We start from the raw sequence: 26,082 nt of genomic DNA, 5'->3' as shown, positions 1-26,082 counted from the left end.
TCTTTCCTGCCTGCGCTCTTGGTTATGCAGAGGGTGAGTGTTCTTAGGTAATGGTGGAACGTGTATGTGTTTTCTTAACTCTGTGGGAATGTCCCGCTTTGGTCCGAATTGGGTGTTGTATGTAATCCCGAGTGATTGGAGAATGTGTCGCCCCGTCGGAGAACGCGAGAGTCTCTCCAGTTGGGCAATTCGTTGGGCTTCCATGAGCTCGTCAAGAGTATTGTGTACTCCTAGAGCCTCAAACTTTTCGTTTGCGGTCGTAATTGGTAGGTGTAGAGCCTGCTTGTATGCTCGCCTGATCATGAGGTTAATTTTGGAGCGTTCATCATTCTTTAGTTGCAGGAATGGGCTAGCGTACACTATTCTGCTTATGACAAAAGCCTGTACCAATCTGAGTAAATTAGTTTCTTTCATGCCGTGGTGTCTGTTGGCGATGCGCGAAATGAGTCTTGTTGTTTGATGTACGTGCGAGTCTAGTGCCTTTATCACTTCGTTGTTGTGTCCATTTGCCTGTATTCTGAGTCCAAGGATCCTGATGCTCGGAACTATTGGGATGTCCTGGTCGTTAGCTTTGAGCATGATTTGAGGGGGTGTGGTGACAGTTTTCCTGCCTCTGCAAGTGGGTCTATACAGAAGTAACTCGGACTTTTGCGGGGAGCAGGAGAGTCCTTTAGGTGTTACGTATTCTGTGACGACTTCGATCGCGCTTTGCAAGGTTTCTTGGATTTCTCCGTCACTCCCTCCGGTTACCCAGAGTGTCACGTCGTCTGCATATAAGCTATGCTGTAGTTTAGGGATTTTAGCTAGCTTGCTTGGTAATTCTAGCATGGCCATGTTGAAGAGGTAGGGAGACAGGACCGAGCCCTGGGGTGTCCCTCGATTCCCGAGCGAAATGCTCTCCGAGGTTACCCCACCGACGGTGATTGTGGCTGTCCTGTCTGTAAGAAAGTCTTTTATATAATTGTATGCTCTGGAGCCAACTCCTAGTTTGTTTATCTGGGTTAGGATGGCTTCGTGATGAACATTGTCGAAGGCTTTGGTTAGATCAAGGCCAAGAATGGCCCGGGTATCAAGTTCTGAGCTCTGATCACCGTCTATTATTTGGTGCTTAATCTGAAGCATAATGTCCTGCGTGGAAAGCTTGGGTCTGAATCCAATCATCGTGTGAGGGTACAGGTCGTGCGCTTCCATGTGTTTGTTTAGGCGAGTAAGGATGATGTGTTCCAGAAGTTTCCCTAGGCAGGAGGTGAGCGAGATGGGTCTTAGGTTCTGTAGCTGCAACCTCTTGCCCGGCTTTGGTATCATCACAATTTTAGCTTCCTTCCACTGTTGAGGGATGTGGCCAGTCTCCCAACACTTATTCAGATACTTAGTTAGTGCTTCTATGGAGTCATCGTCCAGGTTCCGTATAGTTTTGTTTGTTACGCCGTCCGGACCCGGAGCGGAGTGCGTTCGTAGACCGTGTATGGCCTCACGGACTTCAGCTTCCGTGATTGGTTCGTCGATTATTGGGTTTGGATCTCCCGTGTATGCGGGTAAGGGCATTTTGGAATGGTTTCCGATGTATAGATTCTTGAGTTCGTTAATTAAGTCTGTGTCTGATCCCGGGTAATTATGGATTATTTTGCTGAGATTATGCCCCTGCATAGTTTTACTGCTCTCGGGATCGAGTAGACATCTAAGTATGCGCCATGTTTTGGCCATGCCTATTTGCGCTTCCATTCCATCACATGCACTGTGCCAGTTTTGGCGGGTTAGCTGGTGAGCATATTCCTCAATTTGTTTGTTTAAGATCGATATGCGTTTGCGTAGGGATCTATTCAGTTTCTGTTGTTTTAGTCGTCTTTCCAAGCTAGCTTTTGCTTCCCACATGTGGAGGAGCTTGGCATCTGCCGCCTGGATATTAGCTTCTTCTGGTATGGTTATGGTCGCCTGCTTAACGGTTTGTTGTAAGTTGTCGACCCATGCCTTAATGTCTATAATCTCAGGAACGGCAGGTTCGTTTTTGTTTGTTTGTAGTTGCCTAAAATTGTCCCAGTCCGTGATGTGGATTCGTTTGCCGATAGGTTTGGCGGGTCCCGTTCGGATTTTGGTGGCCACTATGAAGTGGTCACTTCCCAAGTTTTCTTGCGTGTTGAACCATGTGGCGCCTGACACGTTTTTGGTGAAGGTTAGGTCTGGTGTAGTGTCCACGCAGACGCTATTTCCTGTGCGCGTGGGTTGTGTCGGATCTGTGAGCAGCGTGAGTTGCTCCTGCTGCGCGTCTAGCCACAATTGACGGCCTTTGCGGTTATCGGTGCGATAGCCCCATGCCGATGAGTGTGCATTGAAGTCGCCTAGTATGACAAGTGGTTGTTTGTTTGCAATGTGTGCTGCTTTCCGGAATAGATTGAGGAATCTGTGTTGCTGTTTAGGCTTGCTGTATACGTTGAGCACAAACAGGCTGCCAGTTCCTCGCTTTGCCGTAGGAATAATTTCCACTAGGACGTGTTCTACGCACACAATGCCGGTCTCGTGTATGAGTGCCGGTATGTTTCGTTTGATTAGCGTAGCGATTGGCGCTTTGCCTGTGCCCGATACATCGGAGCAGAAGGACGCATAGCCTGATAATTTGGCCTGACCCCCCGTCTCTTGGAGGGCAATTATGTCTGGAGCTTCGGAATCCTTAGTTTGTAGGAACTGCTGGAGATTCCCTCGCTTGCGGCGGAATCCCCGGCAGTTCCATTGCCATATGACGTACATAGCGCTTTTACCGCTATTCCAGGCCATCGTTGGTCGGGCGGTTGTAAGGCTTAGTTACTTTAATGGGCCCTACGCTAGGCCTTTGTTGGGCGTTTTCGAGGACCGCGATTCTGGCATTATAACTTTCGGCAAGGTTTGTTATCATGGTGTGGAATGTTTTATGCATTATCTCGAATTTGATATCAATGGCCCTGGTGATTTCCTCTATGATCGTCTCTTCCCTGATGTTACGCTTAGAGGTGCCAGAGTGGGCGGTTGTCCCTTGGGAAGGAGGGGATTGTTCTACCGCTCTGCGCTTCGCGGGTAGGCTCTCTGTATCGGAATCTGGCTGCGCGTATTGTGTGGTAGGTTCTGCAACTGCCGGAGGTGCATCTATCTCTATATGGACAGTTTCTGGCTCTGCGGGTACAACTTCTTTCGGCGGTGTCGCCTTCAGTTGGGCTACCTCGGCCTTGAGGGCCTTATTCTCTGTTAGTAGAATTTCGAGCATTTGTTTGATTTTAGTTAGCTCGCTGTCGTGAGAAGAGGGGAGCGTGGGGTTTTCTATCTTAGTGGGTTCGGACTGGGAGACTACATTTGCCCAGCTCACCTTGTTGTTATTGGTTGAAGTCTTGCTTTCTTGTTTAGCTTGGGGTCTATGTCCCGATGGGGATCTTGATCTGGATGCCTTGCGATCGGCAGCAGTGTCCCTCGATTTTGATCGGGATGGGCGTTGGGCTGCCGTTGTCTGCTTGTCTGCTTGACGTGGCAACGATGGGTCTCTGCCGCCGCCGCCGCTGTGGTTGTGCAAGGTTTGTTGTTGTTGTCGCTGTTTTTCCCACTGGCGCTGTTTGATGAGGAAAGGCGTCTGAAAGCGTCTCTGGCAGCTCTTGTCTCCCGTGGGGTGATCTTTACCGCACAGCGCGCACTTAGGGTTGCAGCTGTGATTGTCCGCAGGGTTTTGGGCACCACAGTCTTTGCACTGTTTCTTGTCGGGGGTAGGGCACACGTCCGCGCGATGACCGATCCGGCCGCAGGCTCCGCACACTTCGACTTTTTTCTTGTGGAGGTAGCAGCGGTACTCGGCGCCTCTGTAATAGACGTAGAAGGGTACATTTGGGCCTTCAAAGATGATGATGGCTGAGTTGGTGTTGCCCATGCGACGGGCCTGCAGGATGGTGGGGTTCTTCTTGTAGATGAGACTTTTGGTGATGTCCTCCGCAGTGTCGTAGTCCGGAATGTTGTGGATTACGCCTTTGTAGGTGTCTGCCGGTGGGGCGGCGTAGGCTGTGGCTTCGTAGTGCGTGTCTCCAATTTGGAGTTCCCTGATGCGGTTGTATTTCTCAGCATTTGCCATTCGCGGAGTGCTGATTACTATGACATTTTTTTCCACGCAGGAGCGATATATGTCATCTTCCGCCTCTGCAATCGGTACTGCTGCGGCTCGCAATACTTCATCTCGAATTTGCGCATCACTTAGTTTTGAGACATTTAGCCCGTCGCGGGGCCGTACGATGATCTTTATATCTTCCCTTGGAAGTTGTGGCTGTCGCGGCGGCTTCGGTTTCTTGGTGGTACGCGCTGCGCTCTGGCACGCACCAGAACGCGCTTCGCCAGTGCCAGTTGTTTTGCTTGTTTCATCAGCCATTATGCTGAACTGCTCTATAGCTCTACGACTCCTATTGCGGTGGCTGGTGAGCCAGCCCGCTTCTTTAGTTACTTCTTCAGGTGCAATAGCTTCTCCCTCTACTTCAACGACGTCCATGCCTTGAAAAGAGCTTACCCGGTGGGTCGGTGGGGTGGTTGACCCGCCCTCGGTGCGGCCTTGGGGCTCCGCGTCGTCCGGCATCGTGCAGCTGCGGCGCGGCGAGGCGATGATGCCGTAGTCTTGGTTAGGGCTGGCTGTCGTTCGGTGTGCCCGAACGGGTTTTGGGCCGTAATGGCCCTCCCGGTGGGCCGATGATGATGAAACTGGTGTCCAGCGAGAGCCTGTAGCTTCAGGGACCTGACACCGTAGGAATTTTGGTCGGAACGTAGTTTGCACGCCACCAAAATTGGTTGTTCACGGAGCTCATGCGAGGTACGTTCGCTCCGGTTCGCCCCCTGGTGGCGTTCTTGGTTTAAGCACGAAGAAAACACGGACGGTGGCAGAAGAAGACAGGAACAAGCGCTTGTCCTGTCTTCTGCCACAGTCCGTGTTTTCTTCGCGCTTAAACCAAGAAGATGTTACCGTACCAACTCGCCCAACTATCCGTCCTTTTGATGTAGTTGACACCTATGTAATGTGAAGCGTTGCACCAATCGTTGCACCACAAGACGCCGACGTGTGCTGAGCAGGTAGGGCCAGGGCACCTCGAGGTGCGCATTGTTGTTTTTGTGGCTTTGGTGAGCAGACAGTTTGCGCTCCTCGAATTCAGCCTTGGTCAGAGGCTTCATTGAGCAGAGTGTTTTGGTGGGAAGTTTTGATGAGCCCACTCGGCGCGAATCGTGGCTGGAGATGCCAACATGGCGTCAAACAGGTAGGGCGCGAGCAGCCCGACGCATTGTTGTTTTCCTATTTTGTAGCGACAAGAAACAGAAACTAAATTAAGCTGGCGGGCAGCAGGGAACGGCGGCGTGTTTGGTTTATAGCCTTCTGAAAGTGTGCAGAATGCTTCTAATGACGTTATGCCACGCATGTTGTGACCCAGGTAGGTGAAAATGCTTATCGCAGTAGGATTGGTGGCGATAGCTGTGAATGCAGCGTGCAACCTGCTAGGAGATTTGTTGGTACCTAAATTGTAAACTGAGTGTGCACCAGCGTTTTCACATTACCCGGGCGGTTGACTACTGCGGGAAAGCTGCTGCAGCAGGTGGCTACTGTTCTCAATCGCGTGCCTTGCGCCTTTTCTTGTCTACTTTGGTTCTAGCTGCCAGAAAACATATCATACGATCGCAGTTTGGTGATATACTGAGTGTTGGTGCTGAAAAATTTTCTTTTCTGGGAACGTATCAACTGGTAAAAAGTAAACGTAACTGTATTGGATCATGTCTTGTGTTCTCGATTGTGAAAATTGGCACTGAGGAATCATACGACATGGGATTATATCAACGAGGTTCTGTGTACTTACTGCATACATTGCAAATGAAACATGAGCATCGTTATAGTAAATTGTTATATCTTTGTTTTTCTTGTCAAGCCCGTTTTGCATGGGCCCAAATGTGTGTTTATATTTCCGGTTTCCAGGCATCCATTTTTGTGACTTTTTTGGTATGGCAAGTGCATTTCCATGACTTTCAACACTACTTTGTTATGACACTGCTCAGTTGTTCAGTGGGCCTTGTATGTGTGAGAAGAAGCAATCACATTCCTACTACATACTGCCATTATGGGAGTGCGTATTATGTCAGTAGATGAGGGGAGTTGCATGTCATTTTGTCATTTTCTCTACTAAAGTTGAGAAACCCACGAGAATGTAATTCTCAAGAGATCATAGCCGTTTGCTGAAACACTCGGAAAGCCGTGCTTCAGCTAATGGGATATATTGCATGGAACTGTGCTAAAATTTTGAAAGGATGTAAACGAAGCTAATTCAAGCTTCAAACTGGTCTGTGCTTTTCATGGGTCATAGTTGTGTGTGAATAGGGTGATCACTGCACTGTACGAGCACGTGAACAGAGAGTAATGGATTGCCTTGTGCAGCGCATTCAGCAACACCTGGCTTCACTCCTATAAATTCACATATGCACCTTGACCCACTTCATGCTAACTATAAAAAGTGGAATATGGTGTAAGCCGTTAAGTGTTGGAGTCATTATGCTTAAATACACTCTTTGGAGGTTATTATGATGACTAGCTTGAGGGATGTCATTTGATACCAGTGCCTTTTCAAGGAAACACTTAAAGTGTCTAGTTATGAAATTAAAGCACAGAGATTGATTAGCATCTGTGAATACAGTGGCCACTGTGTGCCTTTAATATAAAAAGTTATAGCCTTGCTGTTACATTGATTGTTCAGTTTTCAAATGGTGGTTTTGTGATTGCATTCTTTCTTTCTTTCTCTCTCTCTCTCTCGCTTTTTTTTTTTTTACACTATGTCATTAGGCAAAGAAACTGACGATTTTGACTTGCATTTAAGTACAGCCATAAAGGAGATCTTGTCAGAAGTGGCTATTATGAAACTTGCTGTGTGTCATGCAAAACCATTGCTGACAGCAATTTGTGTGCAGTTACTGGAAAATTCTGTATGTTTTCCATATTGTGTGTTGTGTGTTGTACCATGTGGTAAGACATCTACTATGATAGTAGCCATTTTGTAAAGGATGCATGTAATATTTTTGCTGTGAAGTGTTGAAAAAAAAAAGTTTGCAGTTGTTCCTATCAGATTTTGTAAAGCGCCAATGTGTGGGTGTCATAGTGCTAAGTGTTGATTGAGGTCGGCTTCTCGGCGGGAGAGTGACCGTTGTTACATGTTTTGTTGCAGTGTTCCTTGTCACCACATCACTGGAGTGCACGCATACATTTGCTCTTCTTATCGTTTTGTGGGCAGCTGCATTCTTTTTGGGATTAATTTAGTGCACGTTCCAAAAAATTTCGTTTTCGAATAAGCTGTGTAAGAATAGTGCTGTATTTTTTATCTTTAGATGACAAGGAAATGTCATGGTTAGTTGTTTGGAGTAGTTGGTAATAAGATAGGCTTATCGTTGTGTAAAATACATCTCGCATGGAATTGCTGACAATCCAGTTCAGAACTTTGCTTCATGTTACACTTGAGGTTAAGCTTACTTGTGCTGGAGCGTCAAGTCATGTGTGAAATTTTGCCTATTGCCGCATAAGATGTTATGCTTGTCGCCTTGCTCCAAATCACACTTTTGTTTAACAACAATAGCAACAAGTGTTCTATTCGATGAAGTTTTGTTTAACAACAATAGCAACAATGTTCTATTCGATGAAGTTTTGCAGGTCAGCTTTACTTTTGCTTTGATGGCCATGGTAGATGCGGCTTGCAGAACATGGGCAGCTATACTGGTAAATGTTTTTCATTATTTCTTCCAGTACAGAAACATTAAGCTGGCATTTTTTGCATTTCACAGTTTCACAAATGAGTTTTTGAAGGGAACTGTTGGATCCATTTCCACTCATTGCAGTCACTTAGTACCTGCCATTATTTGCGCATCTGTTCTTATGTTTTAGAGATTCATCATGCATTAAGAAATGCTTTTTCATTAGTTTGTGCAACATTACCATCAGACATTACCATCAACATTACCATCTGCCTTGTACGAGTGCATTATATTAACAGCAGCCTTTTGACAGAAGTCCCGCCGACACATTTTTCATGGCCTCTATTGTCTGTGCAACTGCATTTTGATAATTAGCAAGTACTATTTACATTTTATTCTTCTCTTTTTATGATGAGTGTCAGAACTATTGGAGCTTAATCAAAATGAATGAATGTGATCATTGTGCCTTACATACAACTTTTGTAACATCATGTCAAGAAAAGCAGAGGGCAGTATAGATTTGTTATTCTCCTTGACTATTAAGGAAATGAAACCTTGCGTGCTGCATTTCATGTAGTTCAGCAATGCTTGCGGTGGTATGCAGCTATGAAATGGTGTATTTTTCCAGTTGTGTGCAGTATAGTAGTATAGTGCAGTACTGCTAAAGGTCACACATAGCTGGCAATGGAGGCAGTGCAACTCACAGTTTTTCTTTGTTGAGGGAAAGAAATAGCTCGCATGACAGTCTAGGCCGACAGCTACGCATTGAAAATGGTCTACATGGCTTCGTGCCTTATTCCAGCTGTAGTTGTCAGCCACATACTGCGTGTTTTCTTTTAAGGGGTACCCTGCTCTACGTTGCTGCCTTCTTCATTATGTGGTGTACCCTTAGCTTTTTTGATTTGTCAAGCTATGCCCAGTGAATGATACCACATGTCATTTTTGTGAAAATTTCAGAGCTCTCTGCTATTAAGCAGTTGTTTTTTTGTGCAATGTATTTTGTGTCTGGTAATTCTTTTAACTGTGACAAGCATTCCAGTTTAAAATAGACAATGAGAACAACTGAAACAGTTTTACACTGGTAGATTACTCTTCTAAATCTGTACTTACACTTATTTTGTAGAGAAGGATAGATTATTAGCGGAGGGTTCGAAAGTTGAACATCCCATTATTGTGCCCGAACTGTAGCACTGACATCATAGGGACACTATTAATTTCACTGTATTTATGCAGGCTAGAGTCTCTTCTTGTGCAGGAAAAGCACACTGAAGTTCCTGGGTCAAGGTTTAAGCTAAATGAAGTAAACAGTCAGCTTTAACCAGAAGCTGCCAAAGTCTGTGACATCATAAGGAACTGGCATAGGAATTTTAATGTGTTGTCACCGCTAGTCCTTCATACCTGTGACCTTTCTGGCACACCAAACTTTTCTTTACGGTAAGGTTAACCAATTTGCAACTGGCCACCAGCTTGGAACCGTAGTCTACTAGTATAGTTTAACGTTTTTCATTAATGTCTCCTCCTGTTGCTTCCACATTCTTGGCCTTTGTTTCTCTCAAACGAAGTGCCTGTGACAGAGTGGTGTATATTTTGCTAGGAAATTGAATGTTTACATCTTCCCTACAACCTGTGCAACTGGTTCACGTCAGACCATTCATGTGCAAGCGTTCTCTCTCCTCTGACCGTGTAAGAATGGGCATGTCTGGAATGTTTAACAAAAGTTTTTTAAAAAAGAGCCTATACAGTTTTAGTACTTCCTAGCCTCCAACACTCATATCAGTGCCGATCTCAAGTGTGTTTGACTTAGATCTTTAAAGGTTCAGCTTGGATCAATCTGAGGTCAACCTCCTAAAGTCGTTCCATGAGGTCCTGTAATGTTCCCACAACATTCTATGTGGACAAGTCAATCCCAATCTGTGTTTAGCCAACTGTTTATTGCAAGCCTTTATTATGAGTACAGATTTTGCTCAGTTTTACTCGTATTCACTTTGCATTTATAGTTGTTTATTTGCCATTGTGGCTACAATGTCTTCCTTGAGAGCACGCACCACAGTTCCAAGCTACAACTTCATTCTGTTGGAGGCAATGCAGAAGTACCCTTTGCACTGAGATCTCACAGTTCAATTATGAACATCAGGCAGTCATATTAATTATACACCCCGCCGCTGCATCTTGCCTCAATCTTTTTCAGGCTAAATTAAAAAAAAAGTCAGTGCTGTTAGGAAATCTCCGTTGTATTTCACAAAGCCACCTGAGGCCAAGTAAAGCCAAAAGTGCCTTTTTCAGCAGTACTCATTAACCACGAGGTTCGATGTTCACAAGTTCTGTGAGTAGTTGGTTTAATGAGCATTGGATGTGGCCATGTGATCGAGAGGTTCCACTAAGTTCCTTGAGCACTTTGAACAAAAGTTGTTAGCGTCCTTCTAGGGCAGGCTACTATAGTGGTGAATGTAAAAGACCTTGTGCTTATTATCTGTTTAGGTGCAAGCGACGGGCTTCCCGATGCCGTCGCCTTCGCTTCACCACACAGCACTTAAGGATACAGGGTTTTGATGTGAAAGCGTCAGTCAAATGGTTCACTGAACGAAAAAGTCGGCATCCAATGTCTGTAGCAGCGAAATGGCACCTGAATTCCCACTGGCTGCAACGCCACATTACGAGTGCCCCTCAACAGAGTTCCCATCGGCTGCGACGCCCCGGCATGAGCACGCCTTGATTGAGCAGAGCGGGTGAAAGAGAACACCCACTGCAGTAGCGTGCCAGGTGTTGCATAAGGGGAGAAGGTATCGCCGCGACGCCAAATCGCCCTCTCTCTCGGAAGCCTGTGTTATCCGCGCGTTCCTTGTCCGTGTAAGCTCTTGCCTGCGTTCTAACTGCACCTCGGTAAGGCCAAATCAAAATGCGCTTGGTTGCTCGTGAGGAGTTCATAACTCGAAGGACCGCTTAGCGGCAATCAATTGGACATTAATCCTTTTGCATTCACAACTCCTAAGTGCTTAGGTGTCCTCAGATTTCTTGTGCCTTGTGCAGCTTATGCGAAGATGTTTCATGCCACTTATAGAGTGCAGTGTTTTCATGTTTCAGTATTGACCCCTTGTACATTTATGACTGCTTGAGCTGTTTACTGTCGAGCCATGTGTCAGTTATCTCTGCCAAGTAGGGAAGGTGTTCATTGTGCAGTTCAATATTTGTAGCCAGCTATAGGCGTGTGTGCTACCAAATATGCCAATTTCTTATGGAAGTTCCAGTGTCCAATTCTACAGCATATTGCATTGCCTGTTTATTGTGCAAGTAAGTACAGTTGCCGTCATACTTGACCCTAACACGCCTTAAAGGGCCTTCTTGCTTTTCCTGCAGAGAGTTATAGAGATTTCTGGTTGGGGTGCATTGAATGTGCTAGCATATGGATCTTCTTTCCAAAGCATTGAATGTTTTGCTCTGACAGCTCGTGTTTGTTAAAGTAGAGCCGCTATAGATGTGTCAGGACTGTTCGGGTTAGGTCTGACGGCAGCTGTACATGTTTTTATAGTGCCACTGTTATGCCCGTGTGTGTAATATATTACGGTATGTAAACTGAAAACACCTTCTTGTGGCACCTGGTGCTGCACTTGAAGGGGTCCAGCCTTTCTTGTGACTTCATTGTAAATACCTGTTGTTTTTGCCAAGTCTCTTCAATATTAAGGCTGCTGTTGCATGCATTTCAATGCTAAGGCGTTTGCAGCCTTGCGCTGTTTCGTTATTCAGCTTGGCAATGGACATGATGTTGTTTTGACAACCTTCTCACATTGGGACTGTTTTGTCACACCTTGTTGTTTCATTACTTCCTCCTGTTGTTACTGTTGAATTTATTAATTCATTACTCATTCACCTGCTACTGGTGTCACGCAGATGACATCAGTGGTCACTGGGAAGTACTGCTGTCAAACTTATCGAGCTCAGTCTAGACATTTAAAGCTCTTTCATGCAATCTGGGGCGCGATCCTGTACGCGTTCCAAAATGGAACGGAGGCGTTTCGTTCCATCGAGCCGCACACGATTGGCCAATTTCAACCGCGACGTTCAAATTCACCAATTGTGTGCGGCTCGATGGAACGGAACGCCTCTGTTCCATTTTGGAACGTGTACAAGATCGCGCCCCTGGCTTTCTTTTTGTTGTCGTTGATTGATTTCTTCAATGCCCCCTGTAGCAGTGCTGGTTTGCTTTTTTTTTTCAGCATTAGCATACCTTCATAAGTTAAGCACTACTGATCATTAGGCATTAAGAAGTGCTAATATGAGACCTGTGTAGATTGCAATGACCTGCGGGGGAAGAAGTTCGCCTTGGTAGCACTGTAGAGGCTGCTAAATCCGTTTACATCCATCGTGAAGAATTGTTAGGGTTGTGTGATCGCTTTGCTTTTGTTGGCGGTGAGCCACATAGCGACACCAAAATATTATCCACCTCTGTTCAGGAAAAGATTTCAAATGGGGATCTTCTTTAGCACAGACCAGAAATGCAAGTCTGCTAATTGCATTACGTAAACCTGTGCTAGTGTGTGAGGATTTCAACATTGCTCTTGCAACTTAAAGGGAATCTGAAGAGGCTTTATAATTCGAAGGTTTACGGGGGTTTGGAAGACTGACACAGTATAATTTAACTCCTGCAGTCATTTTCTCGATTATGCACGTAGAAGTGCCGCAATCGCGCTTAAAATTTTTGTTGAAGCTCCGCCCCCTTCGCTCGCCGAACATAGCAGCGAAAGACTGGGCGCGAGGATGACGTCACAACCGTGTTCGCCATCAGAGCCCGTTAAACGACCCGCGGCGTCTCCCGCAGACGCTGCGGCTTGTTTTTGCTAAATTAAACAACTTGCGATGAATTCTGGCCTCTTAAACTATCATTTTCGGATTCAGGGGGGAACTATAATAATTCGTTCAAAGCTCCCTTTTTTTCGAAAAGTGATTCAGCTGCCCTTTAGAAGCCAATTGTAATAGTTTTCATTGAAGCAGCTGTCTCTTTCACCTCCATGCTAAGCACTGTGGACCAAGCTTAACATGGTACGTGCAACAGGTGCAATACTTGTGCAGTCACTAAGTGAGCAAAGTGAATGCGAAAAACTGAGGAGCAGCCACGTAACAGCCATATCAAGATAATAGATGCTGAGGCAAAGGAAAAAGTAGAGAAAATAACTTTCTTTTACTGATATCTGAAATATAGGCAGCAGTATAGTATGTTCCTGGTAGTGGTGAAGGGAAAAGGAAAGGAAGAATCAAAATATCAACTCGCCGGTTGGGGGGAGGGGCAATGTTCCAAAGTGTTTGTTTTTTTTTTTAATTCCCTTTTGCAGATGTGCCTTCAACACTCTAGGAAGCGTATTAATGGGAGTATAGCTGTGTGTTGGGCATGTTGATAAGTATACTTGGAAAGCGTTTTAGTGCAAGCAGACAAGGACAAGAGGAGTACATGTCATACTTCAACCAAATGGAAGTTAGCGCGCCGTGGTGTCTGTCGCCCTCTCTTGCACTTGTCTACGGACACCATAGTGCATTAACTTCAATGTCCTTGAAGTTAGACATGCCTCTCTGTTGTCCTTTTTTGCTTGTATTAAAATGTTTTTCAAGTAATAGTGGGAGCTTTTGTCATTGGGGGAGAGGTAAAGTTCTGTGCCTTTTAGCATGTATGCACCTACGAGAACTTAAGCCACAAGAAAAAGTTTTAACAGGGCTGTTACAGATTGCTATTGCTATTTTGCAATTTCTTCTATATTTTGAATCATCACATGATGGGCCAGATGTAGCAGTGCAGTTGAAAATGCCAGCCCGTTTTTTTTTTTTTTTTTTTTTTTTTTTTTAGTTTTAGTGACCACATGTTATCATTATCTGCTTCAGACAGCATTGAATGTGGACATTTAGTTAGTAGGTTGTTTTTCAGGTGAATTTGAGACATTGTCATCACAAATGATAAGCTGTACATCATGTTCTTCCTGTTGTTCAATACTGTCATCTGCTGCTTGTTAACATGGCAACGTAGTATATACACACAAACACACACACTTATTTTCTTGTAACTAAATGCTTCTTTTTTATGTAAAGATGCCATTTTCCTTCTTTGTAACTAGCAGCTTCTTCAACACATACATACGTCATTTTTGTCAGTGTCTTATGCAAAGGTGTACGTTTTATTTTTTTTTAGTGGTCTCGCAGCTATGATTTGTGTTGTATGTACATTTTGTTTAGGAATGAGCTACGTACACCCACTGCACACTGACACTTCTGTTTTGTATTCTTTGGCCAGTTGGGTTATTTAAAAATTGAGCCTTTTTCTTTGGACTGAATTTTTGCTTTTTTTTCTGTTTGGTGGGGTTAATGGTGTACTTAATGATGAGAGATGATATTGCTTGAAATTAAGCGATAACTTTCTTATTTTTCTTGTTATTCTAGATGGAGCATATTTAATGTACTATTGGTCTCTTTTTACACATAATATATTACATCAGTGAATGTATACTAAGCAGTTTCAGCTGTTTCGACTTGTGCTGCTTTGTATCTTGTGGTGAAAGGATGGCTGATAATGTGGGATTATATTATTTTCACCAGTGCGTTGTGCACACCCGTAAAAGATTGTTTCATTTTTTAATAAAGCGACGTGCACTGCGTGACTATTTCGTGTTTGTGTTATCACTTGTTTTTATGAATGGCGCGAGAACACTTTGACCTTGGAGTAATTGTAGCTTGCCGAAAAGGCATGCACAAATTGTAGGGGTTGTTGAATATCAAGACAAAGTACACGAGGCCCCTAAATCTTGGAAAGCTGCTTAATATTCTTGCGGCTGCACTTGAAAGATGCATTTCTCAAATTAAACCATTTTACATAAAATATACCTTTTAATGTTTTTAGTGTTATATTTCAAACTTGTCAACGGTTTTCTTTTTATGTGTGATATTAGGATTGTCAGACAAATGGCATTCGCTGCAGCTATCGTCATCGTGAGATTTAAATGTCGTTAAAAATGTGCATGTAGCAACAACTTCGTATATAACAGCGTTAAGAAACTTAGTCCTAGACACTTCATGGCATAAATTTCACATGTTGGGCACGGGCACTAGTTGTTGCCGAAGACCATTCCTTCTTTTTCAAGCCATCGAATAAAATTTTAATTTGATGCTTGCATATGCTTTGTAAAAACCTCTAAATCCATAACAAAAAAAAAAAAGTTTCCTACAAAGTTTGCTACAAATCCTGGGAATGTGGTTGAATGCGGTCGCAGCAGCCTGCTTCCGTATCGGCGTCCTCTGCATACTGTTAACAAGAATGTCCACAGTGATTAGTGTGAAAAGGAACTAGTGAATTCTTTTCGTTGTTGTGTAACTGGGTTTTTAATTATAAAAAAAAACAGTAGTAGGCCTAAGTGAAATAAAGCTAAATATGAGCAAACCATGCTTCAAGAAAACAGTAATAATGGCTTGCTGTTATTCGTTACAAAGCACAACTTTTATTTGGCAGAATCTGAGTACTCCTGGCACATTTGTGTGACCGTTGTGTAGTTCACGGATGTAAGCACATTAGGTGTGCACCGACTAGGAAGTTACAATAAAAAAAAAAGACTCTGGAAATTTTGGAGTAACGCACACGTTAATGGAAATACAATGCTGAATAAAAGCACGAAGGAAATAAATTTGTAGCTAACGGCTCTACAATGCCGGAGAGAGTCGAGAAATGTTAAGAGACTCGGCAATGGGCTCAAGCTATGAAATCCTCTATGTATGTGCTGACTGATTAATGGAAATGCAATGTCAAAGAACAAGGCAAACAGCTCAATACCATTGTACCGGTGTTCAACCTCTGCCATTTATTTAAAAGAAGAAACGTCAAGTACAGCACAAGTTGTGCCCGAAATAAGGCCTTAAAAGGTCATGAAATATGTTTTACGGGATTAAGGAAAATAAAGTGATGTGATGTGATGTGATATCTGCAGTGTGTTCAATATTTTACTCGATTAACATAGATTAACATAAAGCTGTTATTAATGGTTTTTGGGGTGATTTTGCACATCCTCTCAAAAGGATGCGAAAAATATGTATTCACTTTTGCCATTTTATTTTACTTTTCAACGTAGCTGTAAACATTGCTGCGCAACATTCCTGGCTAGATTTATTTGTGTTCAACAAGAATGCACTCATGGTATCATGACAAATAGTTCAGGCTAAATTGTTTCCACGTAATATCTGAATTTGGAATATTGTTGACTGCCACTCTTATATGTAAAGTCTCTCTCTCTCGAATTTTGTTACACCGAAACAATTTTAAATAAGGCGCGCATTATCGTATAATCAAAACTGCAAAATGGCCTTTTTCGGTCATAATACTGTTAGCAGCAATATTTACTGTAATTTTAGATCGGCTGCATCCGTTTATACGTGTAAATTTGACATGTAAATAATAAACGCCTGGTTTCAGAAACATGCATAGAGTTTCTCACTATCAAGAAAATTGGCCGCATATCTGCTTGCTTCGCTGCAAATGACGTCGAAATACGATAGTCTTCTGCCGCCCCTGATACGTAACGCCCTCTCTTCTACCCCTCCCCTCTCATTCCTTCCCATAATGGATGCAATAGAGGTTTTGCTGAATTCAATTCAAATTTCCCGCTATTGCCCTTCTCTCGCGACATCTGTTGGGAACTTTTATTACTTTTGGCTTAAAGCCGGCTACAGAGCCGCGGTTTGAAGTCGGCTTGTTTTGAACGCGAAGCGTCTCTTCGACACCATTTCTAACGCGTTGATATTTCATTTACTAACGTAAAAACCAGACCAGTGTGTATTCTTAATTAAATGAACGCTGTGGATCACGGTTATGTACATATATTTTGTCTCAAATAGGCCTGAGGTTTCCTTTGCGCTGTATAATGTTGTCGTGTATGACCCCGTGCCACCAGTGCTAGTGGCTTGGTTGGTTTTGGCCGGGCGGTTGAATCGAGTGACAAAGTTTTTCGCGTTTAGGTAGTCAAAGAAAGACTATCGTCTTTAAAACTCTATGGAAACATGTTTACGTCGCCGGTCGTTCTCGCTCGTGTCTCTCGGCGGCTGCAGGACGGCTAGTGCGGCCAACGCTCGTCTTTTTAGATTCTGATTCGACTGACTGTTGCTACACCGAAACCTCGGAGGCCACGTAAGTCCTGCTGCACGTAGCGTGCTTCGTGCGCTATGAAGATGGAAAAAAATAAAATAGAAAGTTTGATAAAACTATGCTATAATGCTCGTGAGTTTCACAATCTAATTCGCTGCAACGGTTTAAGCCATTGCGCAAGGCAGCGTTCTTTCTACGCTACGTGCAAATCCACGCTCTAGATAGTGAAACCCATCTCAAAGGCAATGCTTCTAGCCTAAAGATACGTCACATGAGCCATGTTGTAGACAGCCGTAAAGTTTCGAGGGAATGTGAGGCGAAGCGGGCATGACATATACCAAATTTAAAATCAAGTTTGTTTGCGTAGAAAAAAAATCAGTGCAAATAGTAAGCAATGACGTTCGTTTAACTTTTTTGTTGTTATTTAGTGGTTGAATTTTTCTAAACGTAGCGCTCAATCTTGGTTCGGCTGGCCACACTGGAGCGAGCAAAGTCAGCCAACGACCAATGGCCAATCGTAAAAGTCCTATTTAAACTGTGTCTCGGGAAGGAGTTCGTTCATACTAGTTTTATAGCTGTCAATGCGTGCGCGTGAATAATTTGTGCCCTGATTCGACCCGACTGTTGCGTCCACTACCAAAATGGCTGCACAACTGGGAGGGCTAAGAATTGGCGCCAGCGTTGACATTCAACGAACGGACGGTGAGGCTTCGCCTTGGGCGGACGTTTTCATTGAACCTAACCCTAAGGTGATGCGAGCCAGCGCTCGGCTCGCCGCAGAAAAAAATAAGAAACGCAAGAGACTGACCCGCTTTCTGAGCGATGCTCATTTTGTTTATACGACAGGGGAATGGTCTCGCCAAGTTCGGGGGGTTTCACTGTTATATTAAGCGCAGGCGCGGTGTATGTGTACGCGGTCTGCATGCGAGAGAGCTGCCTGTCGCTTGGCGGTTAGCTCGATAGCCGCCCAGGACCTCCCCAATTTTTTTTTCTTTTTTTCTTTCGTGGGCGGGTTTCTGTGCCAGCGGTGCTAACCAACAAATTGCATGCATCGCGCAGTTGTCTTCGCGAGCTATCGCGAGACCGTTTTTGTTACAACTGCACCGCAAGGTGCACCAAGTAACGGCTTCACTGCGTAATGGGTCGGCTGCTACGCGGTGAAACAATGACTGTTTGCTCAACGAAAAAAATAAATAAGTGGCGTGCGCGCATTGCAGCATGCTTTGGGGCAGGCTGTCGTATCATCCGCGCTTCCGTGAAGGCGGCACCGTAACTGACCGTAGCGCAGTGAAGACCGTGTCGTCGGAAAGCGCGGGCTAAGATGCCGTGGTGGTTATCTGCCTCGAAAAGCGCAACCGTCGACGACTGCCCAGGCATGCATCACTCTTTCCATTGAACGCCGTCACTGCCGCATCATCCACAGTTCCATAGAACCGGAAGAAATAAAAGGAATCGACCAAGCACGTAAACGAATTAGCGTAGAGTGTGGGATGTCGGCTTGCGCTGTGGTCTCTCTCCGCTTCGTCTCCGATCCCACGGCCCCTCCCTCTCCCGTCAAGGCCATGCCTAGACATTCACGGTCGTTTAACTTGTTTAAATGCTGTCCCTCTGTGTCTGGCTTGCTCTGGCGCGGCGCGTTTTTTCTTTACCGAGATTCAGAGTTGTGCGTTTAATGTTGCGTTTCGGCGCTCGACTATTTCTCTTGGCACTGCTTTCCGATCGATTTCTTTTTTTCTTTTTCTTCATCGATCTGGTTTCTTTTCTTGTTTATGCTGTCCAGGTTCTGTGCTTTCTCGTGTTTTGTTTCGTCGCCCACTTATTGCGAAGCCGAGTCGCCTCCTTTTCCATGTATAATCTCTGGGTCACATCGAGCAGCCTCGTCGGTGTCTGCTTCTCGTCGTCGTGAGGCGACTTGTGCCAGAGTCGTTGCGATAGTCTCTCCTTGTATACCAGTCACGAGGGGTGCCGAGAAACGACTCTTTTCTAACCTCTGGCCATAGAATGAACTGGCGCGGGATAGAGAATGCACTGACATAAAAACAACTTGCAAAAAAAGAAAAGGTGCGGGCTGGTCTGTTTTCCGCGAGGCGCGATTCTCGGCCGCGCAGCAATTTGGGCATCGCGCGTACCTCTGTAGAGTCCTCGCCTAGCTAGCGGTTTTTTACGCTCGCCGACTGACCTGCGAGTGTGTGTGATGTCGGCGGTCGCGTGGTCGCTATCCGCATGTCCCGCTTTGTTTACTCGGTTTCCGTTTAGCGGGATGGCGGTCGTGCCAGGCAGCAGGTTTGTTGCTACGTCTCTCTCTCTCTCTCTCTTGCTCGTGTTTTTTGTTTGCCGTTTTTTCTTGTCGCTCTTCGCAGCCTTTCCCCCAGTTCGCTTGTGTGACAGGGCCCGTCACGACTTTTCCGGCGCTGAATGCCCGCGTCTGTCGCCCGCTTGGCATTTTCAGCTGCCTCTTCGCTCGGTCTCCTGGTCACCACGCTTGTCTCGTGTGTGCAACACGTTGTCGAGGCTTTAGCCCTGTCGCATTACATATCTCGCTGTGTTGCCGTTCTGCGTTTATTCTACGCGGTGTCCCGGATGGCTCCACATTCTTGGTTTCGCATTGCGACGTTCCCAGTTCATCCTTGAGCGTGTGTCTGTCAATCATTTTCGTGTACTTTGACGGGCGCGCCCACGGCCCAGACTTGGTAGAACCGTGCACTGCACTGTTATTTGCGGCTTATGACCCCCCAACCGGCGGTCTCCGGGCACGCGCTGGACAGTTCATTTAACGGTTTCACGGAAACGTCCCCCTCCCCCTCTCTTCCCATCCTGAAATTTGTGTACAAGGGATACTTATCATAAAACGGCGTTCTACAACAGCCGGCCCCCTTCCCCAGGGTGCACTTCTGGACATTGGCTCAAAATACCGGCGTTACCCAATTTGACGATACGGTGGAATTTGACAGGGCACACCGGGGGTGAAGTGAGTTCCGACCCTCGAAAACAATCCTGGTTACGCCAATGGTCACGTGGCGCTGCCGTTATTTGGTTTTCACGTGCTGTCTGACGTACGAGAACTCCACTCGCTCCGTGGCTGACACATTACTACCCGTTGTGAAATTCGTTAAACAGCTTCGTGGTTTCCATCCCGTTTCTTGACGCCTGCTCCAGTCAGTACTGCACGGTTTTAATGGCAAGACGAGCGATCTGCACTAGCAGACGACGCGACAGGCGTTTTTTAGAGCGCTCCGTCCGGAAGAGAATGAGTGTGTTCAAAATAGAAAGTTAGAAAAACAACATAATAAAGCTGCGAGAAGCTGCGCGCGGTTTACTCTGCTGCAGCTGTACCAGCGGCAGGCGCCGCATTTTCAAAAAAAAGGAGGGTGAGGTCACTGGCGCGCTTAGTCACAGTTCAACGGCTCTTCGCGCATCGCCGAGCAATGAAGCAAAAATAAGCGTATGCCATCGCTAAGAGAACGCGTGTTGGTCCGGTTTCCCGTCTACGGCATTTCAGATCCCGAGTATTTTCACTACCTGTCGTCGCTTCGTTTTGAGGGTAGGTTTCGTTGTTGACAGCACGGGCAGCGTTTGGCCCTTTTTTCGGTCTAGCACTGTTTATTTTTGCCGTCCAAATATTTTACCGCGCGCGTGGAGTTATCGGCAACCCTCTCGTCGGACATCATTGTAGCTTCCATTTAGCGATAGTTCTGTGCATTTGTTTAGTCTGTTCAGCAGCGACGTCGTGGCATCCTTGATAGTTCGGCCCATAGTTTCCTTCAAAAATTGACGCTTGTGGGCTTGGCTCGACCCACTAAGGGTCGAGCCATGCCCACAAGCGTCAAACTTTGAACTTGGACGCTAGCATCTACTACAGTTGCAAAGCACTACGGTTAGTGCACGGATTTGCGTAAACTTCGGCCTTCTGGCTTCAAACGGCTTATGGCACTGCGAATTGATCACGTTCGACAAAATGTTTGGTTACACGTGCAACCATTCGCAGTGATTATCTACGTGCACACTCTGCCTTTTGCGTTTAGAGGAATATGATTGCTTCGAAGTATACAATGAAGGCTTCTAAAGGGCGTATATATATAGTGACCGAATATACTGTAACGCGAGAAAGGAACCATAATTAACTTTTCAACGAACTAACAAAACGAGGCACGCTTGATTTTATTCGAAAGCCCATTCAATTCTGTAGAAGAACTCAAATTTCAGTTTCAAAATGTTCACCTTGTGCTTTCATACAGGCTTGAGGACTCTTCCGCAAGTTCTTCAAGATAGCCGTGATGTCTTGTGGAGTGATTATCTCCCACGCTTTCCGCACGTTTGAACGATTTGGGTAGAACGCATTTTGCACCAGGATCCGGGAAAGTTCACCTCGCATCACTCAAGAGTCTTCTTCGCTCCGTGGGCTGGGGCCCAGTCCTGCTGGAGCCACCAGTCAGTGTTTTCTGCCAATTCCCTTGACCCCAGGGAATGACCGCGCCCGCCAGGATCAGTTCCCGATACATCTCGGCTTTGAGTTAACCCCGTTCGGCACAAAAACGAGCTTGGTTGTCCCAAGGCCTGAAATTCCGCCCCAGACCATGATACTCTTGGGAAAACTTTTTTTTCTTTTCTTCTTCACTCATGACAGTTCGCGAAGAATCCGTTGGCAACAATTCTCGGTGATTCTGTGAATTACAAGTAGGTTCGGCGGTGAAAATCTTCTAATCGGTGAAGAGAATCCAGTTCAGGGCCTCATCGCGGCTCGGCTGCTTCATCCTGCGGCACTTTTCTCGTCCGGAGGCCTTCATTTGGTTCGTGAACAGCTGTCCTTGCGATGGTTTGCGCACCGTGAGCTTTAAGGTCCTCTTTCACGAGTAGCTGCAAGGTCAAGTTTAACTCCTTCCTCTTAGGCGAGTTTTCTCAGTGGATTTCTCTTGATTTTCTTGCTGACGGCCAATTACAGCTCACGGGTTCTTGCCGTTCGAGGCCTCCCGCTTCGCTGTCGGTCCTTGACGCCCCCTGTCTCCTCGTGAGGCTTATAGCGCGTGAAAAGACAAGGACTAAGGAAGACGTGACACACACAGGCGCTACCTGTGTGTCACGTCTTTGTCTTTTCACGCGCTATAAGCCTCACGATGTCATACCAACAAGCCCAAATCACTGCATTACAACCCTACCCTGTCTCCTGAAGACGTTTGACGAAGCGATGGACTTGAACACGCTGCAATTTAAGCATCTTCGCGATCTCTGAAATCGTCATACCCTGCTTGTGGTGGGCAACGATTGTGCGGCGCAACTCTTCAGAGGCCATATCAAAAAAGCACAAGGAACACACATTGAATGTCGGTGCTAAAAATTGCGAAAAATATGAAATAAAATTCACAGTGCGTTACAGGATAGCAGCTTTATCGGCCTTATAGTAGTACTACACAAGTAATTGCGAATGGGGACACGAGTAACTATACGACCGATTACGAGTATTTGGAATTACGAATAATTGCGTCGGCTATGGCAGAAATGCGCCTGGAGGATCCCTTATATCGCAATAAATGTCAACTAGAGTAAAAAGTAGTAGAAAAGCTCGCACCGCGCTTTTATGAGCGACATTATCGTCCCTATCCTTATTGACACAGCAAAACTTGATGACGTTGCGTAGCATGAAGTCATAATGTCGATGTCACCGGGACCGATATGTGGTATCGAGCTAAAGTATCTTAAAGCGCGTAGTACTTCCTTAGACTTCTAGTGTTTCAGTACACCTTGCGTTCTTGAATAAATACAGCACGATGTGGGACTTCTGCCGATCCTTCTGAGGACGGCTTCCTAATCGTACCAGCTGCTGAAGATTTCGTGCATAGGTAGCGTGCACTGTTATTGCACCGTCATCTTTTAATGCACGCGTCGATGCGCGCCGTTAATTGGCTCGTTGAACGTCGTCTGAGCAGCCATGTATCGTAAGTCACGCTTGTGTACGCCCACCCTCATGTACTGTTGCGATACTTCGCGGTCAGAAGTGGACTGCTATGAGAAGTTGCGACGTTGGGAAAAAACATTGGCGTCATCCGATAAGAGTACACGGTGACTCGTGTTCGATAAATGTACCCACGTGGTTTTGTCGAGCAAGGCGTCGTCTAACTCCCAGTGACGCCGAAACGTATGCGTACCTTGTCTCCGAAGTCCTCTAATGTTCGAATTTCGCATGTCGCGTACGCCTGTAAACGTCACTTCGCGAGTTCGGTGGTAAATGGAACGCCTAGTTCCGTGTACTAAATGCGTCATATCTTGCGCCATTATATTGCATCGAATTACGTGACGCATGCTTGTATCTTTCATATATGTGACGCGCTATTTGTTTCGGTCGCGATTGCGAGAAGTCTAGTATCCTTTGTAGCGTTGCCTGCTGTGCCAAAAAACGGAGCTTGTCGTAACGAAGGGACTAATTTAAAGGTATTGAACGATGGGCGAGTCGGTACGCCCTACTGACGATGAACAGCACGATAGACAAGGGACGGAAAAAACTGGTTGCTAGTCTGCGGCTCGTTTCGTGTTTCTTTCCCGTCCCTTGTAAAAAAACTTCGCGTCATAACGGAAGTAGCCTTATCTGTACACGCTCGACAAATGGGAATTTCTGCCCTGTTAAGGTGTGGCGCTTCCATTGAGTTCAGTTACTGTGTAGGTCGCAAAGCTGCTGTGCTCAAGTTTTGAATCCCGAGGCTGTATGCCTCCTCGTCACGGGAATTAAGCATTTTCACGTATCTCGTGAAATTAATCGGTCGACTGTATTCTTACACTGCGCCACGTGGGAAAGCTAGCTTGACGTCACCCGCGCGATGTCACGGGGCACGGGCCTTTCGACTTTGATTAAACAGGCGCATAATTATACTATCGTGCCGATGTCATATTTCAGTCGACTTCGCAAAGCATTTGTCACTTTTTCTCCGTATTTTTCCGTATTCTTACGTCGCGGATTACAACGCGTAATAACCCATTGTATGGCATTTTACAGCGTGATTGCGGCTCCAGAAGGTGTGGAGTCTAGCGTATCACCAGGATGACGTCACGAGAGGGGCAGGAATAGTGATGAATACTGGACCCGAGTGCTTCTTTTTTTTTTTTTTTTTTTGGGGGGGGGGGGGGGACGCCAGGGGCTAAACTTGCCACGGACCCCACTGACGATGAATCACGGTGATCGGTTAAGATGCGAAATATTTTAACTGTTAATTCTAAGTTTCGCCTGCTGTTTTCTAGTTTTATCAGATAAAAGGTTACATGCCTATGAACATAGGAGGGCACCTTGCATCTTGGTATGATCTTTGCAACATTTCTACTTTCAGAAAACTTGTTTTCCTCATGTTATGTCATCTAACGCTTATTGTCTAACGAGCGCGTCGCTATCATTTGACCGTACAGTTATCACAAATCCACGAAGTGCTCCATCACTCGGGAAAAGGAGAACAGTGTTGTAAAGCAGAACATTTTATTTATGCATTGACACTTTAAGTTGCTATGCATATGTGGCCTTCAATTTAGGCGAATACAGGAAAGCACTTGTACTAAGAGATGTATATTCTCGTCTCATATAGGCGATAAGTACCTTGCGGGTGCTGGTCCAACGCATATGTCCAAAGACAACCTCTTTGCACGAAAGGCAGGTCACCTTGTCGCACCAGATTGTTTGCGTTTACTTCGGCTACTACGAAACACTTCTTTATAACGTGACGATGGTAGCCATGAGACAACCGAACACCCTTTGTACACCCATAAAGGTAAAAATGTTCAGTGTAGACGACGCTTTACAACTTTTGTGTAGCCAATATTTGCTATAGGGCCCTGGTGAGGAGCTTTTTAAAATTAGGAGCCTGTCAAGGAAACATTTGTCATGGAGCCTCCTAAATGTCGGGGGCCCGGGGCTGCAGTCCCCCCCCCCCCCGGCCAATAGGTTAATACAGCCTTGAGTCTACCGCTTTAGCACAAATAATGCTCGGCAAGGTGTTATTTGCGGCGTATCACCGGCTTGTGACGTTGTGACGTCATGTGCACTGCTCTTGATATGGTAACCGTTTTAATGCGTAATGGACGATAGGCCCGAACACGTCCGGAAATGTCTGGGCGAGCGCCGTTATGAACCATTAGCTCACGTTTATATGCAACAGCCATGCTGGTTTTCATGATTTTGCGAATTTTTAATTTCCTCCGGGGATAACATCGAGTAAAATCTAATTGTTGCACCACTCCTCCTAGTCTGCGTGTTTGACGACCGGCGACTCGCACGGAAAGTCTGGTCGGTGTTACCTTTCGGCCTATCAGAATAACCAAAGCGTGAAGGCCAATACGGCGGTTATCTACAAGGGTTTGGGCACTTTTATACGCCTGTTACTATGATATGGACTCGGAGTTCTAATGGTGGTATTCGCAGTCATCCGTTTAAGAATCGCTGCAGTAGTCCTCGGCGGCACGCTTGCCAGTGAAAACTTCGAGGCTCTCGGGCGCGAAGTGACGGCGCCACGACCGCCAGGAACTGAAGCACTTAGTTTCAGTTCCATCACCGTTAGTCGGCCGTCACCACACGCCCCCCCCCCCCCCCCCTTTTTTTTTTTTTCTTTTCTTTTTCTGGTTACTCTGAGGGGGGAAGACAACGATTGCGAATGTTTGAGTCATGGCTCCTCCCGGACGCTTTTCGTTGACATAAAATAGGCAATTTTGGCTCCCCCACTAGGAGTTGCTTTTTCCGTCATGCCTATCGAGGAGCTCTACCCCCTCGTCCCCTTTCAACAAGTGTGGCTCGCAGTCAGGGCTCGGGGGGCAGAGATGCAGATGTAGAGACCGCGTGTTTCCGTTTGGCAGCTAGGCGCGTAAGGGCGACCGGTGCTCGGTCTTTCTCCGCATGAGCTGTCTTCGCGGCTGGCCCAACGTTGGCCCAATGTTGCCCGCGCACCATGTGGGCAGACTCTGGCCTGCGCCGGAGAGAGGGTGTTTTTGCGGGTTGCCTTCTCTTCCCCGCTTCTTAACAGAATAGAATGCACGGGTGCTCGCGTGCGTCCCACACGTCTTCGTCGTCGCCGGTTAGCGCGCGAGCGCCTTGTCTCCTTATTTGGAGACGTCGCTCCCCGCCGCCGCCACGGTTTGTGTGCGCCCTTCGAAACGGGGGGGTCCGTCTCCTCCCTGCTTGGCACCGCCCGGTCACTGAGCCTTGTTCTTGAGGCCTCGTAACTGTCCTCGGGTCGCCAATACGGTGCACTACTTGTTGCAGTTGCGAGGTGACGAGGGGACACTTGCCGTGAAATAGGCAGGCGTTTTTC

General features: G+C 46.1%; 3 protein-coding genes and 1 long non-coding RNA gene across 18 annotated transcripts in view; 2 read left to right on the top strand and 2 right to left on the bottom strand.

Moving 5' to 3' along the window:
• The window catches only part of LOC125941647 (uncharacterized), a 55,379-nt gene extending 43,172 nt beyond the window's left edge, over nt 1-12,207 (bottom strand). Inside the window, exon 1 of the long non-coding RNA XR_007464538.1 lies at nt 12,143-12,207. This is a non-coding gene — a long non-coding RNA (uncharacterized LOC125941647). The remainder of the gene's footprint in view (nt 1-12,142) is intronic.
• The window catches only part of LOC119433391 (dystrophin), a 96,062-nt gene extending 81,720 nt beyond the window's left edge, over nt 1-14,342 (top strand). For 4 of the 13 annotated variants that reach the window (XR_007464535.1, XR_007464536.1, XR_007464525.1 and 1 more), the window contains one exon: nt 11,892-14,342. The gene's annotated coding sequence lies outside the window, so the exon portion shown is untranslated. Of the gene's footprint in view, nt 1-6,805; nt 7,639-8,371; nt 9,546-9,567; nt 11,668-11,891 lie in introns of those variants that run through there. The other 9 variants (XR_007464526.1, XR_007464529.1, XR_007464530.1 and 6 more) reach the window with 9 other exon arrangements.
• LOC119433390 (kinesin-like protein KIF2A) overlaps nt 1-26,082 on the top strand; it is a 119,453-nt gene that overhangs the window by 37,813 nt on the left and 55,558 nt on the right. The window contains exon 1 of one of the 3 annotated variants that reach the window (XM_037700568.2): nt 17,296-17,509. The exons of 1 other annotated variant lie outside the window; for it this stretch is intronic. In XM_037700568.2, the coding sequence (XP_037556496.1) occupies nt 17,449-17,509 (61 nt within the window). In that variant the 5' untranslated portion in view covers nt 17,296-17,448. Of the gene's footprint in view, nt 1-17,295; nt 17,510-26,082 lie in introns of those variants that run through there. One more of the 3 variants, XM_037700570.2, reaches the window with a different exon arrangement.
• LOC125941646 (uncharacterized) lies at nt 2,749-4,828 on the bottom strand. Its single transcript, XM_049659409.1, has one exon. The coding sequence runs from the start codon at nt 4,568-4,570 to the stop codon at nt 2,756-2,758; it is 1,815 nt and encodes a 604-aa protein (XP_049515366.1). The 5' UTR covers nt 4,571-4,828; the 3' UTR covers nt 2,749-2,755.

This window comes from Dermacentor silvarum, chromosome 11 (assembly GCF_013339745.2).
Source record: "Dermacentor silvarum isolate Dsil-2018 chromosome 11, BIME_Dsil_1.4, whole genome shotgun sequence".
NCBI lineage: Eukaryota > Metazoa > Arthropoda > Arachnida > Ixodida > Ixodidae > Dermacentor > Dermacentor silvarum.
This window is presented reverse-complemented; position numbering and strand designations above follow the sequence as displayed.